A 16,226-nucleotide genomic window follows, 5' to 3' on the forward strand; every position below is an offset into this window, starting at 1 on the left:
ACAAAGGACTTAAATAGACACTTCATTAAAGAAGATATAGAAATCACCAACAGATATAGCAAAAGATACTCAGTGTCACTAATCATCAGGAAATGCAAAACAAAATCACAATGAGATATCATCTCGTATCTATTAGGATGGTCGCTATAACTAAACAAAACAGAAAATAACAAGCATTGGCAAGCATGTGGAGAAACTGGAACCTTTGTGTATTGTGGATGGGAATGTAAAATGGTGTGGCTACTATGGAAAACAGTACAGAGATTCCTAAAAAAATTAAAAATAGAGCTAACATATCATCCAGCAATTCTAATTCAATGTATTTATCCAAAACTATTAAAATCAGGATCTCAAAGAGATGTTGTACTCTCATGTTCATTGCAGCATTATTTACAATCTAAATGTCTATTAACAGATGACATTAACAGATTAATGGATAAGGGAAATGTACATACTTACAATGAAATATTGTTCAGCCATTAAAAGAAGGAAATCCTGTCATATGCTATCACATGGATAAATCTGGAGGCCATTATGCTATGTAAAATAAACTAGTCACGGAAGGACAAATGACTACACGATTTACTTATACGAAGTATCTGAAAAAATCAAACTCATCAAAGCAGGAAGTAGAGTGGTGGTTGCCAGGGGCAAGGGGAGGGAGAAATGGTGAGTTGCTGTTCAATGGGTATAAAGATTCAGTCACGTAAGATGAAAAAGTTCTAGAGATGTGCTGTAGAACAATGTTCTTATAATTAACAAGCTGTACTGTGCACTTAATAATCTGTTAATGGGGTAGTTCTCATGTTATGTGGGGTTTTTTCCCACAATAGGAAAAAGTCAATGTATCTTACAATAGCAAATCATAACAATGCAAATAAAAAATTATCACCCATTAAATTAGTAAGGATTTTTAAATGCTGGTGGGAGTTTCCTGAGGCAGCCTCTCACATACCACTAGTTACAGTATAAACTGGCAGTTACAACCTTCTGAAAAATGGTTTGGAAATATGCATGAAAGGGTCTTACAGATATTTGTACCCTTTAACATAATAATTTTACCTATAGAAATATGTCTTCATGACGTAATAACAAATATAAACATGTTTATTATTTATAAGAGCAAAAATTAGAAACCTTGTACATATTTCATAGGAGGGGAACGGTTAATAAATGTTGATACTTATGATGAAACAAGAAAAATATTTTTGAAGTTTTAGTTATAAGAGAAAACTTCTAACAATATAATATTAAATCAAAAAGGCAGGATACACTTTAGAGAGGGTGATTATACATATGTCAAAAAATTAAAAATAAAAAAATTTAAAAATTAAAAAAACCCACAAAAATGATAAATATGTTTTTTTTCTGGGTAATGAGATTACAGATGATTTAATACAATTTTTAAATCTTTTTTTATATTTCTAAAACTTTTGACAAAGAACTTATATTACTCTCAGACAACTACAAAAAGATACAGTTTAAAAATGAAATGTAATCTAAAGTTCCATGAAAAAACATACTGTATCCTGCTCTGTTTGTCCAAACATATTTTTGAAAGTGTCTACTTGCTCTTTAGTCTTTCCAAACATAAACATGTAAGGTAGAATGTAGAATGACCAAAAATTAGATGCTTCGGTCTAGAAATACTGGAAGGTATTTGACTGACTTTAAGGTATGTTTAAAACATACAAACATTTTTTCACTAAATCTTTTGATTTTAACAAAACAGGAAGACGTTCGGGGGAAAAGTCAAGAGAAAGCCTTACATTATTTATTTGTATGGTAAGCATATGTCCTCTGGTAGCCCAAGAAATAGCACGGACTCCCTCTGGGATGCTGTGGGGTGGCTCATCCTCTTCAAGAGAGTGGTCTGGGGTGAGGGACATAAATGGAAAGGCAAGCAGAGAGGGCAGGGAAGGGTCTGCTTTGGCAATCAAGCCAGCCAAGCCCACCCTGGCTCTTAGTGGGTTGGCAGATGGCACAGCCAGATTGTCCCACCAGCCTGGAGCAACTCACTAAAACAATTACATTCAAGAGGGGATAAATCCATGCTACAATCAGATTCTTAGTATTAACTGGGGATGGTGGGGGTCATGTCCTAATTGGGTTAAGTTGTGAGCAAATAACTCTGATAAGAGATGCACGGAGAAAGTCACACGCTGGCTTCTTTAAGAACACAAGCCATCAATGCTCTGAGAAAATCAACACCCCTCACCACTCTGCCATTCCCCCATCCCTACCATTTGACACCATTTGAGAAGAGTTCTTTTTACCTTTACTCATGTCTGTTTCCTTGAAATCACAGAAAGCAACTGTGGGGACCTTGGGTACATCGAGTCTAGAAAAACAGACATAGTTTTGATGGGCTTATGCTGTGTTTCAAGAAAATTGAGAGTGTGAATGAGTTGCCAACAGTTAAAAATTGAGAGGTTTCGTGTAATCAGGATTTGAGGCTTTTAGAAAAATTAAATCTAGCAAGAGTGAACTGTCATTGTCACATGGCAACAATCAGCTAGAGATGAGTGACAGATAAGCCCTGTAGACAGCACAGACCCTACCAATGTGCCACAGTCCTCACTCAGCCCATTTGCTCATTTGGATTTCCATGCCTGGTCCCTGTATGTATTCTTGACTGCGATCAATAGAATTGTTCTTACCAGCCAGAAGCTTTCAGGGCTCAGAGTGATTCACAGAGCTGATCTAGCCTTGAGCTGCCTAGGATAAAAAGCCTCCATTGATACAAAAACTCATTCACAGCAACACTTCCTGTAAGTCAGTCTGATAAAGACAGACCTGATTAAGTACTATAAACATTCTCAAAGACATGTTAGGGGAGTAGAGAGAGAGACATATCCCTCTGAAAGTCAGGGGTGCCATAGGCAGATAGCTAGACTGGGGGGCCTTGGAAGATGGGGATATCCTATGGGAAACTCTCAGCCTAGTGCTGGGAACTTAGTAGGAGGTCAATACATATTTCTATCTTCCTAAGAGCAGATGCGAAGCACAGCAAGGAAGAAATGCAGCTGCAACAGTGTAATGCAATGCAATGCACACAGGCACAGCAGGCCAAGAGAGAAGGAGGGAGGTAATGGTAGCCTAGAGAGCAGGAGCAGCAATAGAGCAGGCCTAGAGAAGCTAGGGTGACAGAGGCAGGCACCATCCTAAACAGGACCGTGCAACTGCAGAATGATTCTGACAGATCTTTGATAGTTATACAATCTATGTGGTAAGGAGATGCACAGAGTAGATGAAGACATTAATCCAGCAGAAATTTGAAAGAAATTTACATCAACACTGGGGAGGAGAAATGATTTATCCCTCTAGTGAAGGAGTGCTGGTTAAAACTGTAACAGATTTTTTATTACATATAAAACATATAGAGAATATGTAATATATGCAGAATAACTAATATTCATTTGAAATATATAATTTCTATGGTTAGCTGAAATAAGTTAACTGTTTAATAAAGTTTATTTTTGGCTTACCAATGGTGTGACTTTAGTTACTTTGGAATAATTTATTTCTAAAGCCTCAATTAAAAAAAATCAGTTCCTAACTGAAGTAAAATTACCAGAAACATCATGTCACTACTGTAATAACCTGTCAGAGAAGGTTACACAAGGGGTGCAGCACAGCGGAATGGAAGGTTACAGATGCAATTATTATTTTTTCTAGCCCTTTGCTTCGGGTCATAGCCAACCAGTCACTATATACAGGGCAGCTTTTGCAGCATTTATTTCTTTAAATATTTAACAGTGTTGAGAGGCAGTGACTGGCAATAATATGTAGAGTTTCTAGCACATTATGAGTGCTTAATAAATGTTAGAACAGTAAAATCCTGTATGATGAAAAACAGCAATCAGTAAAACTATTACAGTCTACAATATTTTAAAGCTGTAGCAATGACTAGCTTAAAAACAATAGAAAGCAAACTGCACTGATTAAATCATGGTCATAAAGGAACATTTACATTCACTAAAAAATCCACCCAGGTTATTTCTTCTTATATGTATTAGGGGATGGAAAGAAGGCATGGGAAAAGTGGATAAAGTATGGATTAAAAAACAACTCTTCCCCCAACCCTCCGTCACCCCCCAAAGCCAGTTGGAGTTCTGTTGACGACAAGCCGGGGTAGCTACATCCAGTACAACGGTGGGGGTGCTCCAAGCGCCTTCGAAACGTCCTCTACTCCAGCACCAACTGGCAAAACCTTCTAATTTTCTAGACGCCTTTCTGCTTGGTTTTGGAAGGGGAGGCACCCAAGTGGGTGTGTGAGACACCTCCAGATGTAAGCCGGGACACAGTGACACCGAGAGAGCGCTCTTCTACTCGGAGAGGAAGTTAATCCCATCGAACTCCAGTCAGGAAAACGTAGGCTTGGGATCCGCGGCCGCTCGCTTCCAGCATCTCCCGCGGGCCTTCGCGGCTAAAGAACCAGGCGGCGAGGGCTGAGAACCCCGCGCTTTAAGTTTGGGGAAGGAAGTGAGGAAAAAAAATAGAACTGCTCCTTTAAGAACTTCCTTTCCCTTTTACTCTATGTTTACATAACACAGGGGCTGAGCCTCCGCCGGGCCGAGGGGGGCGGGGAGTGGGCGCAGGCGGCCCCACGCGCCGGGGGAGGGGGCACCCCGCGGGCCGGGGGCGGGCGGCTGGCTCCGCGTGGGGCGGGGCGGTTCCCACCTGCCCGCGCGCCGGCCCCCGCCTCCCCCGCGCGGCCCCCGCCTCTTGTGCGCCCGCTCCCTCCTCCCTCTCTTCCCTCCCGCGGGGTTTCGGCGGCGGCGCTCGGCGCGGGCAGGTCCTCCTACTGCCCGGTCCCATTTGTTGCCGGCTCTGACTCGGGGCGGCCGCGGCGCGCGGAGCTCCGGGGAGTCAGGCGGAGCAGCCGCGCAGCCACGACGGAGCAGCAGCGGGACTGGCCGCCCCGCGCCCCCTTCGCCGCCGTGCCCTTCCCCGGCGCGCTCACCCCGTTCTCGGGATGGGATTGTAGCGGCGGCGCGGACTCGGCGGGGATCGCGGCGGAGGCGGCGGCGGCGGCGTCGGCGGCCGAGCGGGGCTCCATGTTTTCCCCTGGCCAGGAGGAGCACTGCGCCCCCAATAAGGAGCCAGTGAAATACGGGGAGCTGGTGGTTCTCGGGTGAGTCCTGGGGTCCCTGGTCCCGGGCAGCGGCGCGGGCGGGGAGCGTCCGCATCCTCGAGTGGGGCAGGCGGGGTGGCTCGGCGCTCTCTGGGGACTGCCGAGGCGCTCGGGGCGGCAGGAGAGGCTCGCAGGGCCGGGACGCCCCCCATGGGCGCGCGCTCCAGGCGCTGCGGCGGGCGCCGGGCTGCGCTGTCCCTGCGAAGACGCGGTGGAGGAAGTGGCGGCCGGGACTCGGGCGACCCCGCAGGGGCAGCGCCGGGCACCGGGTCCGCGGCCGTATCGTGAGGGCGGGGGCAGGGGCTCCACTTCCCGCGCGCCGCGTCCGGCCGGGGAGGGCGGGCAGGAACTCGGGGTGAGGCGCCGCCGTCGCGGGCACTTCGCGGGGTCGCTTCCCGAAGCTGAGAGGCCGGCCGGCCCGGAGTCCCGTCTTCCCACCTCCCCGGCGGACCGTGGTTCCCGCGCCCCCGAACTCCAAGCGCGGCGCCGTGAGCTCGGGCCGCCGCGGGGTGTGGGATCTCCGGCTGCGCTTTAGAAATTGTTCCGATGAACGCCGCGGGCCGCCGCAGCCCGAGGGCAGTGAACGGTGTGTGACCCGGGCCGGCCGGTCCTCCGCTTCTCCTTGCTTGGAATGCCCTGGTGGGGAGGGGCAGGATGCGGCTGCTCGGGGCCTGGCACCGGGGCGCGGGCCGCATCCCCCTGGTGCCGGCCTCGCCAGTGTCCTCCCGGCGGCGGGGAGCTCGCCAGCCTCGCCGCCTCGGCTCCCTCTCTGCTGGTGAAAGCCGCATTTTGTAGATAGTAATTATGTACAATCGTTAAACGGCAGCAATTAGAGACTTCATCTACTTCCTGAGTTTCCTTGTGACATTTCTATTGTTTACTCTTAATAAGCCAGGAGAGAGGCTTCGCGGGATTATAGCTGGATATAGTGGGCAGTGAAAGGGAAGGGGGAGGGGGGAAGTGCAGGAAACTGGGAAGAAGGAACAACTTGGGTTTAGTGTTGAAGAAAGGATTATTTTTTCCTTTGGATGTGTCGCTCCTGGGAACCGGGCTTTTGTCCTTCTGCGTTGAAAGACCTGTATTCAGAACATCCTTGGCGCTGATAGGTAGGCTTAGCACACATATGAGGAGTCATGGCTGTGGGAAGACTCAGGGAACTTTGGAAAACGTGTTTTGATACTTGAGTACCTTGAAGTAAGTGCTGACTTAAAAATAATTTAAGAGGAGTTTTTAAAGGGAAGCTTCCAGACACCGCACAACTCAAAGCTTCCCGGTCTTCCTGACTTTGTTACTAGTGCATTAAGTGGGGGTAGTATTGGAAATCTCATTACCTATTTTGAAGCTGTTTGCAGGTAAGTGTTTTTCTCACCTGCATCTTAATTGCACTTCAAAGACAAATATCAGGGTTCACAGGAAGGCGGGAGGAATGACAGGAGAAAAACCACAGTTTAGTCTGTCTTATGTAACTTCAGCCCAACCTAATTTTGTGGAGTTTGGTTTTGTGTGGCTGGCTTCAAAGTATGTTTAACACTGGGAATTTGATGCGGAAGATTAACGTATGCCAGGACATTATTTTCATTATTTCCTTTTGAGGAAATCGTTGTTGAGATGTTTCAGAAAAGCAGCGAGTGGGCCTGAAGAGGTTTTGTGTTCATAGCTGGAAGTGCAGGGCATTCCGAAGCCACGGAAAGGCTTCGGAATTGTCCTAGTATCATACATAGTCTTACTGCACAGGAGCCTGTGGATATAACGTTGCAGTTGCATATGCTCTGCCCTTTGCTAATGCTTTTCCAGGAGACCAAGCTATGACATAGTTGGCCCTTAGTGGGCGAGACACTCAATCGTCATTTGTATACCTACTCTGTGCCTATGCTGTTTCGGCATTGCTGATGCAGTGAGAACAGGGAACTTTCATTTTAGTGTGGAGTGACAGGCATAAACAGAAAGAAACATTCAAATAGATGAGTAATAAGTGCCATTTCAGGTGTAACCAAGTTCTGAAGAGAAGCTGATAAACTTGGAGAGTGACTGCTTAGGTGGGTATTGCTTTCTTCGACTGGAAGGTCAGGGAAGTTCTCTCTCAGGAGGTGAAATATGAATAGAGGGTGCTAGTCTGGTTTTTGAATACTTGAATTGTGGTGTTTTTCTTTTTTTGAGAGTAGGTTTCTGACTGTTTACCATTGTTGAACACATTGAAGAGTGCCGGTGAAAGAGTGACTAGGTAGGTAGATTTTTAAAGAGAACCTTATTCATATTCCACCCTTAGGGTTTCAGACAGTGTACTTCATCTTAAAACAACAATAACATTCACATAGAATTACAATCTTTATGATATTATCTTTATGTCCTCTGGGACATAAATATTGGAAAACAAAATTTCAAGTAGATTTTCTGAATAATGAGATGATTCCTGAGATCTAAAAATGGCTAATATTTGATATTGATAGAAGCTTTGCTTGTCAAATTCAGTGCTTTTTTGTTTTTTAATGGTTATATGACTGTCCTTTTTGCTCACTTTTGAATGTCATAGTAGAACATTACTAGGAAATCCTGGAGAGCAGAATGAAGAGCTGATAGATGTCTATATCCATATACAAATACTTCTGTATCTTTTCATGTGTTACACAATATTATTAAGAGGTTCCACATAGCTAGGATTTTAGTGAGCTCATCACTTTCTGGGCAGATTAGTGGAATTTAATTATTTCATGATTCCAGCCAGTTATTGTATCATAGCCGCGACTCTCTGTTGTGTCCACTGCTTAACTGAAAGTAGAGAAAAATGAGTGGTCTAACCAGCAGGGCTTTTTGCTATAATTTTAAACTTACTAATGTTTTAAGGTTAGGGAAGTGGATCAGGATTTGAGAGGCAGTTTGATATAGTGGGAAGAACATGCATTTACACGTGGGTGACCTGGATAAGCCCTGCTCTCTTGCTGACTGGCTCTGTGACTTTGGTTTAGTTCTTCCTCCTCTCTGTTTCTTTATCCATTTGCAAAGTATGATTGGATTAGGTCGCCTTCAAGAGCCCTTCCTGGTCTGTGCTCAGTAATTCTGTTCATTGGCGCAAATGTGGAAAATATTTAATTACATATTCTAAGTTCCCTGACAGTTGTTTTAATAGCAGAAAAGACCAATGCTGTGGTTGTTTTTTATGAAGGAGATGTGCTTAAAAACACAATGTTTAAAAAAGTTGTAATGATATACATCTATTTGACTCACTGATGTTAGATTACCCATGAGAGCATTTAAATTGGGTAAAACTTTATGTTCCAAGTTTAAGAAAGACAGTGATGTTTTGAAGTTTAGGTAAATAGAAGGAAATAACCAGCGTAAAGATGAGATGATCTCATGCTAAAAATTTAGGACTGGACAGCATTAGGAGAAATACCTAATGTAAGCAGAAAACTTCTAGGTTGAATGGACAAAATACTAATTTGAATTATAAAAAGAGAGAATCACAGCCCCTCAATCAATTTCCAGACTTAAGCCAGTTTACAGACCTGGAACCCCTTGAATGATGGGAAAGCCAGGTCCCCTTGAGGAAGGACCCCACTTAAAGTATAATAAAAAAAAATTAGTATAATTTTTATACTTAAAGTATAATAAAAAAAATTAGGACTGGAAGGAAGCCTAATGGTCATGGTATATGTTTAGCCCTTGTATTTTATTCATGAGGAAACTGAGGCTCCCAGAACGAGAGAGGTTCAAGTTCATAGTTGATCTGGGCTGAGCTAGGTGGCTGTAGTACCCCACTCTACCCTTTCCCCACTTTAAGACAGATTCCAGCAGCGCTGCCAGTTCTTCAAAGCATCCTTTCTGGATTCAATTTGAAGCATGTGGCTCTCTTGCTAATGGCCCATGATGGTTTTTGGAAAAATATTGCTTACTCTCTTAGTTCTTCTCACCTCACAGTTGAATGGATAATGCGTTTTGCAAGCCTTTTTTTTTTTTTCTTTTGTTGCTTCACAAAATGTATTTTTATTGGCTCTCTCAACCAAGGGTTCTTAATCTAGGGTCCACAGATGGAGTTTGGGAAGTTCTTGAACTTAGATGGGGGAAAAATATGTCTTTATTTTCATGATAAACTGCAGTTTAGCATTTTCATTCACTTATGAGTGTAGGCAACAAAAAGATTTGCTGCTAGGTTTTGTTATTTAATGCATTATTACAGAAGTGCACATATGTATTACAATTTAAGACTTTTGAGAATGAAGCATAACTGATACCAATCGTAATCCTTTGTATTTTATTTTATATGTTTAAAAACATAGTCTGAGAAGGGCTCAGTACATGTCATCAAACTGCCAAAGGGATTCTTGGCACAAAAAGAGGGTAAGAACCTCTACAAATGAAAATGTATAAATATGACTGGAAAATGAAGTATTTTGGTAGAAATTGATTAAGCTCCACAAAAGGAGGTAGATACCTGCCTCATTTCCTTTGGATGATGCAGTGTTCTGTCAGATAAGACAAAGAGGATTATAGTAGCTTGTAGAGTTTATGGTCTTTTTTTTTTTTAAAGCAGGTCCCAATTTCTATATGCTTTTTTGTTGCTGTAACCTCAACACTTTGCCTTGACTACTCCACCCTTTGGTGGCAATGAGAAACCTTCAAATATACCCTAACACTTTTCCTTTTCTTATCCTCCACTCTAATTTGGGCCCAAAGACATCAAACATTAGTATCTTTTATAGACTAAAAGGTCTTTGAACTTAAAAAAAATTTATAAAACAAAATCTTTGCTGTCACTCAGCATGTGGGGTGATCTGAAGAGCTCAGACCTGTTTGTGTGGATGGAGTGTCTAATTCTGTAGGCTATTAAGGGTTATGGTGTTACTGGCTTTGAGTTGCTATATTTTCCTTTACTAACTTTAGCCTTGTTTGGAATATGTGGCTGTCTGTGTTGCTGTGTGGTTTCTGGTCTGGCATTCTCAGATTTATTTGTTTCTCTCTTTAACACACCAAGACTGAAACCTTCATTAGGGCTTTTCATTTCTGGTTGTGTTTCATCCTGCGATCAATATTTGGGGATACTGTATATAAAGGAAAGTAAAATAGGCTTGATTCAGGTTCAGTAATTTTACCAAACATTTTATCGAAAAGATAAAATATTTATGCACAAAGGACCAAAACAAACAAAATAGCCCTTGCTATATTTGAGGGAGACGAGTATTGTCACATTGGAGCACTGGTTTTATTTCTGCTGTGCAGGGCTTGCAGTGTGGCCTTCCTGAAAGTATGTATATGGGGTTGTAGGTTGGCTTTTGAATGGAGACAACATCAACTTGATAGACCTCATTGGTATGGGAGAAAAATAACTGAAAAGTAATTTATAATGTCTTTTGATTTAATTAAACGTTTCTCCTGGGGTGTGCAGAAATCTATTTTATAAAAAGAAAAGTAAAGGTTAGAATAATTCTTTATTAGTTCTTACTGAGCTTATTGTCACTTTATCTTCTGGAAAATAAAATAATAAGAGCAGAAAGTGCTTCGTATTTCTTAGTTTTGTCTAAATCAGCTGTTCTCAACCACTGTCTCAACTACCTCATATTTGATGAGTCTTGAGGGTATGTGGCCAGTAATTTATGACAAGTAATAAAATGTGGATCTTTCAAATGATTTGGAGATGTCCTGTTAATAATGCCATTTTTCACCCTCTTGCATTCTGATGTGTTTTCTCAAGTGGGAGAAAAGGGGGTGGAGTTATATCAGGCAATCCGGGAATGTATTCATTCAGCAAATATTTATTGGCTGTGGACTCTTCCAGGCATGAGGAATACAGTTAGGACAAGGCAGACACATTCCTTTTCCTGGTGAACTGCTCTCTTATTTTTGTCCCAGCCTCTTTGTGGATAACCATTACTGATACGTGGTTCATTGATGTATTCCCCAAATATTTGAGCATCTGCCACTTGTCAGATGCTGTGGATTGCACTAAGGGATGTGCAGGTGAACAAGACAGTCATGGTCCCTGCTGCTGCAGAGCTGACAGCCTAGCTGGGAGACCAGAAGGCTGGGATGGTGGATGTGTTAGCGAGTCCCCTAGCCATGTGCCAGAATGAGATGGGGATGACCAGGTTGGGGATAAGAGGGAAAGAGTGCTTTCTGAAGAAGATTTGGAATGTTCTGCAACCTGGAGATGAGCACATGCGGCTACTTTGAGGAACAGACTAAACTGTGGTTTTTCTCCTGTCATTCCTCTCTTTATGGCTAGAGAAGAATGATTGAATGAAATAATGTGAGGGATGATGATGGGGGGGAGATCATGAAGGGCCTATAAGATATTCGAAGGGATTTGGACTTTACCCTGAGGGCACAGGAGACTGTCGCAGAGTTTTCCAGTATGAGTTGAGAGTGAAGAAAGCCCTCTGCTCTTTGCAGAATGGAGTTAGAAGGCACAGTGGAGTTGGAAGGCACAGTGGAGTTGGAAGGAGAAACTGAGGCTGCAGCCCAACAAAGCAAAGAGAGAATGGAGTGTGAGCTAGAGGGCAGCCGTCTTGCTTCTAGTTCATGGTTTGGGTACCTCCTGAGACCTAGTTTCGTGTGATTGACCATTCATTGAGTGACTCAATATATTGACTGAGGACCAGTACTGCTCCCAGCCCTGGGCTACACCAGCGAACAAGACGGACAGCTTCCCTTCCTGCCTGCTTGGAGCTTACCTTTTATTGGGAGAGGTGAGCAAGCAAATGAGTAGATAAAAAAGGGAACTTCAGAGACTGCTGGGAGGAAACTAAAGCAGGATAAGGAGGAAGAGAGTGATTGGGTGGGCAGGGGTGGGTGAATTGGCAGGGTAAAATGCTAGGGATAAGGTAGCGGGGGATCCTTTCGGGCAGAATAATCAGGAAAAGCTTTTCTGAGAAAATAATCCTGTGTCCTTTGAGAGTCCCCACTTCTTTCAGTTATTTACTTTTTTTTCTGTTTAAGCCACCTTGAGTGGGTTCTGCTCTTACAATCAGAAGATTCCAAGCATTCCGTTGTTAAGAGGCAAAGTATATAAGCAATGTACTGAAGGGAAAATAGAAGTGTAGACAAATACAAGGGCAGATAGTTAAGCATCCCTGGACAAAAACGTGGTTCTGCCCTCGGTGCTGCTTGCCATGTGCCCAGAGTGGCCATTGAATTCCACTAGAGCGTATTGCTCCTTGAGGGTAGGAACCCCGACTTCCACCCCGCTTGGAGTGCTGGGCTTACCTTTTTGGTGCATGTTAGGTACTCGCTGAGCCTCTTGGAGAAATGGATTTCTGTGACACACCCTAGTTTACCACCCCACATGGAGATGTGGCCAGGGCTCAGTGAATGTTTCTGGACTTGGAAGGAACATTTTGCTTCTGTAGCACAACTGCAGTTTTGTAAACAATCCTACCAACCTTTAGGGCCCAAGTCACAGTTTCCCTGAGAAACTAAACATGTGCTTTACTGACATCAGATATTCTAGTTTCAGCTTTCGTTTGTTTTTCTTTTTGTCAGTCACCTAGGAGTCATGTTGTCACCTGCAGAAAGTCCTGCCTTGAAGGGAAGCCGGCCATCTGTTCTGATTCCACCAGCTGCTCAGAGCTGCATTGCAGTGCGCCACAGTGGCGTTGAAAGGCTGTGGTCATTAATGCCTGTTAATGATGGCTGGAAATACTGTGGCATACAAGCCTCTTGGATGACAGACCTAATAAATATGCATCAGGGGGCATTTTCAGCAGCAGGTTTAAGGCTATTGAGAGTCATTCTCGATTGAGGTTTTCTTTCTAGCCATCCACATAATGCTTCTCACTCTCAAAACACTTAACTCTGCTTATCCCTGCTTTTCTGCTCATGCAGAATCTGTTTTTAGGATAAGAAATCATTATTTCAAGCTTTGTACTTCCATTCTTATTAGTACTGGTTTAACAGAATTTAACTAGAGCGAGCAGTTGTGTGTTTGGCTTCTAGGCTATTGATATAAAACGGCTGATCATGATTACCAAGTACTTGGGAGGACCTCGGTGGCCCCCTCCTTTCCCATCTTGTGCTTCCTGCTCCATGATTATAGAACACTAATTATAATCGGAACTGGTGATGGGGGAGCAATTAGGCTTTTCTGGACTGATGATTGATTGATTGATTGATTGATTGTGTTGGGGAAAGGCCCTTCCTGCGGAAGGATTGTAAACACAAAGGAGTGTGCTTTCAAACTAGATCCCAGAAGATTGTGCGGACTAGATCCTTGATGGAGTACATGAGATTACATTATGGTTCGGGTACTTCCATCACATGCTCTGGATATAACTCAAAATGCAACCTGACAAGACTGATATGAAATAAATTCATTCAGTTTTTGTTGAGTTGTTTTTTGCCTCCTCGGGTTATTGATCATTCTAGTGAGCACAATTTCAGCCTTTTGGACGAGTTGTTCCAAACATTAAGTACTGTACGGTTTGAAAATCTTAGCTAACAAAAGCATTTTTAGAGTGACTTTATAATTTATAAGTCATCTCCCAGTCTTTTTGCATTTGTTAATCTCCAGTATTATCTCCTGAAATTTGTTGAGAGCACGACAGTTGAAGGAAGAATAGCCTAGCTTACTGAGAACTATGCTTCTGATAGACTGGAACATAAGCAGCTTTCACCCAGGAGAGCTAATGCATGACACAGATTTTCAAGCTTTTAAAGGTCACCTGACATGAAATAACAGAACTAAGAGATTGGAGTAGGTGAGGTAATCTACAGAAGCATCCTGCAGGTACAGGTTGGCGGAAGGACCAGAAGAATGTTAACGCTGCATTCCGGTGGTTAGAGGACAGGATGAAGAGCTCATTTATATTGGTTGTACCTGTCTGTGACTGTTGGCAGTAAGAAGGTAGTACAGTTCCTGAAGTACTTTATGTCTCCTCCACACCATGGAGAACAGTTCTGTGTTGGTGAGAAGCAAGCCAAGGCAGAAGATCGCTCTTGTCTGATGCAGTTTAGACAGCAGCCACTGCTGCCAGCCACCTGCATAGCACTCAGGGTGGGGAGAGCTACAGGCCTAGCATCCACTGGTTACTGCCTCCAGATTGAACACTTCGCCATAGAAAGAAAATGAAAACATTCCTTTAGTAGCTAAAGTGAACATAACTTCCAAAATTTCCCCAAAATCTGGGGAATTTTAGCATTTTTCATTTCTAATGAGAGGGAATGAAAAATGTAAAATAAAAACTTTTGCATTCAAAATTGATCAACTGAGTGTAAAAGAAATTTAAATAATTGAACTTCCAAATGATGTTAAGTTTGTAGCTTTCATAATTTTGTCATTTTTAAAGCTTAAAATTATAATAAGAATTTTGAGATGCATGCACGTATGTATATATTTTATTGCATGTGTGTTCTGCATGGGTATATTAAAAATGAGATTCACAGATCCTTCACATGGACTCCTGAACCTTAAGTTGAAGAAAAAAAATGGGATTCCCTGTACATACTAGGAATTAAGCACTATCTCAGCATACACACTAAACACTGATCACTCAGTTTATGTTAGGTGATGCTGTTGTTGTTGCTATTTTACAAGGCTAATTTCGCTTCAGAGGACTGGGGTGCTCCATAAGGAAATGTCCCCACAGGGGTATATAGTCTAAGGGCAAGACAGATGACTTAGCAACAAATCATTAATTAGGATGTAGAGGGGTGGTGGGTGAGAGCTGTGGGCATACTATATGCCAGGTTCCATTAGGTGGTTTACATTATCCTTTCCAGGAGTTCAGATTTGTTATCTGGGCAGTGAGGCTCCAGCTTAGTGACTTGTCCAAGGCTCACTCCCTAATAAATGGGAATCTGGTTAGAAGGTAGGTCCTTATGGCTCTCATGCTTGATTATTTCCACCAGTGTGAAGGTGAGAGGCATGTGTATTGCTGGGAGATTGGGAAAGATTTCCTGGGGCAGGTGGCCTTTAGCAGAGCCTTGAGAGGTGACCTGGGTTTTTATAGAGCAGTAGTAATAAATGCATGGCGATTTTGGAACCTTGAGGGGTTTGGCTGGAGGCTGAAGTACTTGGTGAGGGAGGTGAAGTTGGAAAGTCAGGTTGGGGTATTGTCGGGGTATTGAAATACTTGGGCTAGGGTTATAATAGGTAATCTCAGAGTAGTCCCTGCCTTCATGGAGCTTATAGTCCATCAAGAAGGAAGCTCTTTAAGCAAACCTGGCAAGGTGCTGTCAAGGAGTACAGGGTTTCATGTACAGCAGGGGACAAAATTTGTTTTGGTGGGGGGGCAGATTTTTGTGGGGAGGGAAGGAATTCCATGTCAGCAGAAGTAGAAAGAGTGAGTTAGCTAAGGGTTCGAAAGGGGAAAGCAGAGTGCCTGAAGGCACATCGAGAGGTTGAGGGACTGAGAGGCTGGGAGATATCCAGCGCCTTTGGTATTGAAGGGGTGAGAGGGCCTTCGTGATGAGAGAGACTTGAAAGGAAGGACCTGGGCCCAATAAAGTCTGTGGCCTCTGAGAGGGGGAAGCCCTGCTAATAAGGGCTTTATTCCAGACTCTACGTAGCAGGCAGTGTCAGCCTTCTGAGTAGGTTAGTGAACTAATCCTTAAGACCCGGTCTTGCTTGAAATCTCCAAATAGGCTTGTTTTCCCTTTTGTAGTTAGTTTCCCTCCTACCTTTGTCTCACTTCCCCTGCCAAAGAACAGTTGCTCACAATGGGTATAGCCCCCTTCTGTGCGATGGTGACAGTGAGATGGGGTGACATGATCCGTTTAGTCATTTGGGCACTCAGTGATTTGATTTTGAAACTTGTGCTGGAACCAGTGAATGTTTTGGGGTTAAACTCCACTGGCCAAGCAGTTAGTGATCTAAGAACTCTTTCCTGTTAACCATTCAGACAACTGTCCTCCAGAGCCTTGCTTTCCCTGGAGGCCCAAGGGATGAGGTCCTGAGTGCTTTGTCCACCAAGAAGGGAGGAGAAGGACCCATAGCCCCGTGCTCTTTCCTGCATTGGAGGATGCAGAGTGTGCCCACCAGCTAAGGGATTGCCCTCAGGAGGCAAAATGGGCTGCTTTTCCTCCAGGCTGTTGTTTCAAGCAGTGGTGGGCTTGTCCCTCTGCCTTGGGGTCTTGGCTGTCTCTTGCTGAGCTGTGGCAG

General features: G+C 43.6%; 1 protein-coding gene across 3 annotated transcripts in view; it reads left to right on the forward strand.

Annotated features, from left to right (window-relative positions):
* Positions 1 to 4,760: 4,760 nt before the first annotated feature.
* PELI2 (pellino E3 ubiquitin protein ligase family member 2) overlaps positions 4,761 to 16,226 on the forward strand; it is a 184,431-nt gene continuing 172,965 nt past the window's right edge. For 2 of the 3 annotated variants that reach the window (XM_030931178.1, XM_030931179.1), the window contains exon 1: positions 4,761 to 5,137. In XM_030931178.1, coding sequence (XP_030787038.1) covers positions 5,061 to 5,137 — 77 coding nt within the window. In that variant the 5' untranslated portion in view covers positions 4,761 to 5,060. Of the gene's footprint in view, positions 5,138 to 5,504; positions 5,724 to 16,226 lie in introns of those variants that run through there. The other variant, XM_030931181.1, reaches the window with a different exon arrangement.

This window comes from Rhinopithecus roxellana, chromosome 5, assembly GCF_007565055.1.
Source record: "Rhinopithecus roxellana isolate Shanxi Qingling chromosome 5, ASM756505v1, whole genome shotgun sequence".
NCBI classification, from domain to species: Eukaryota; Metazoa; Chordata; class Mammalia; order Primates; family Cercopithecidae; genus Rhinopithecus; species Rhinopithecus roxellana.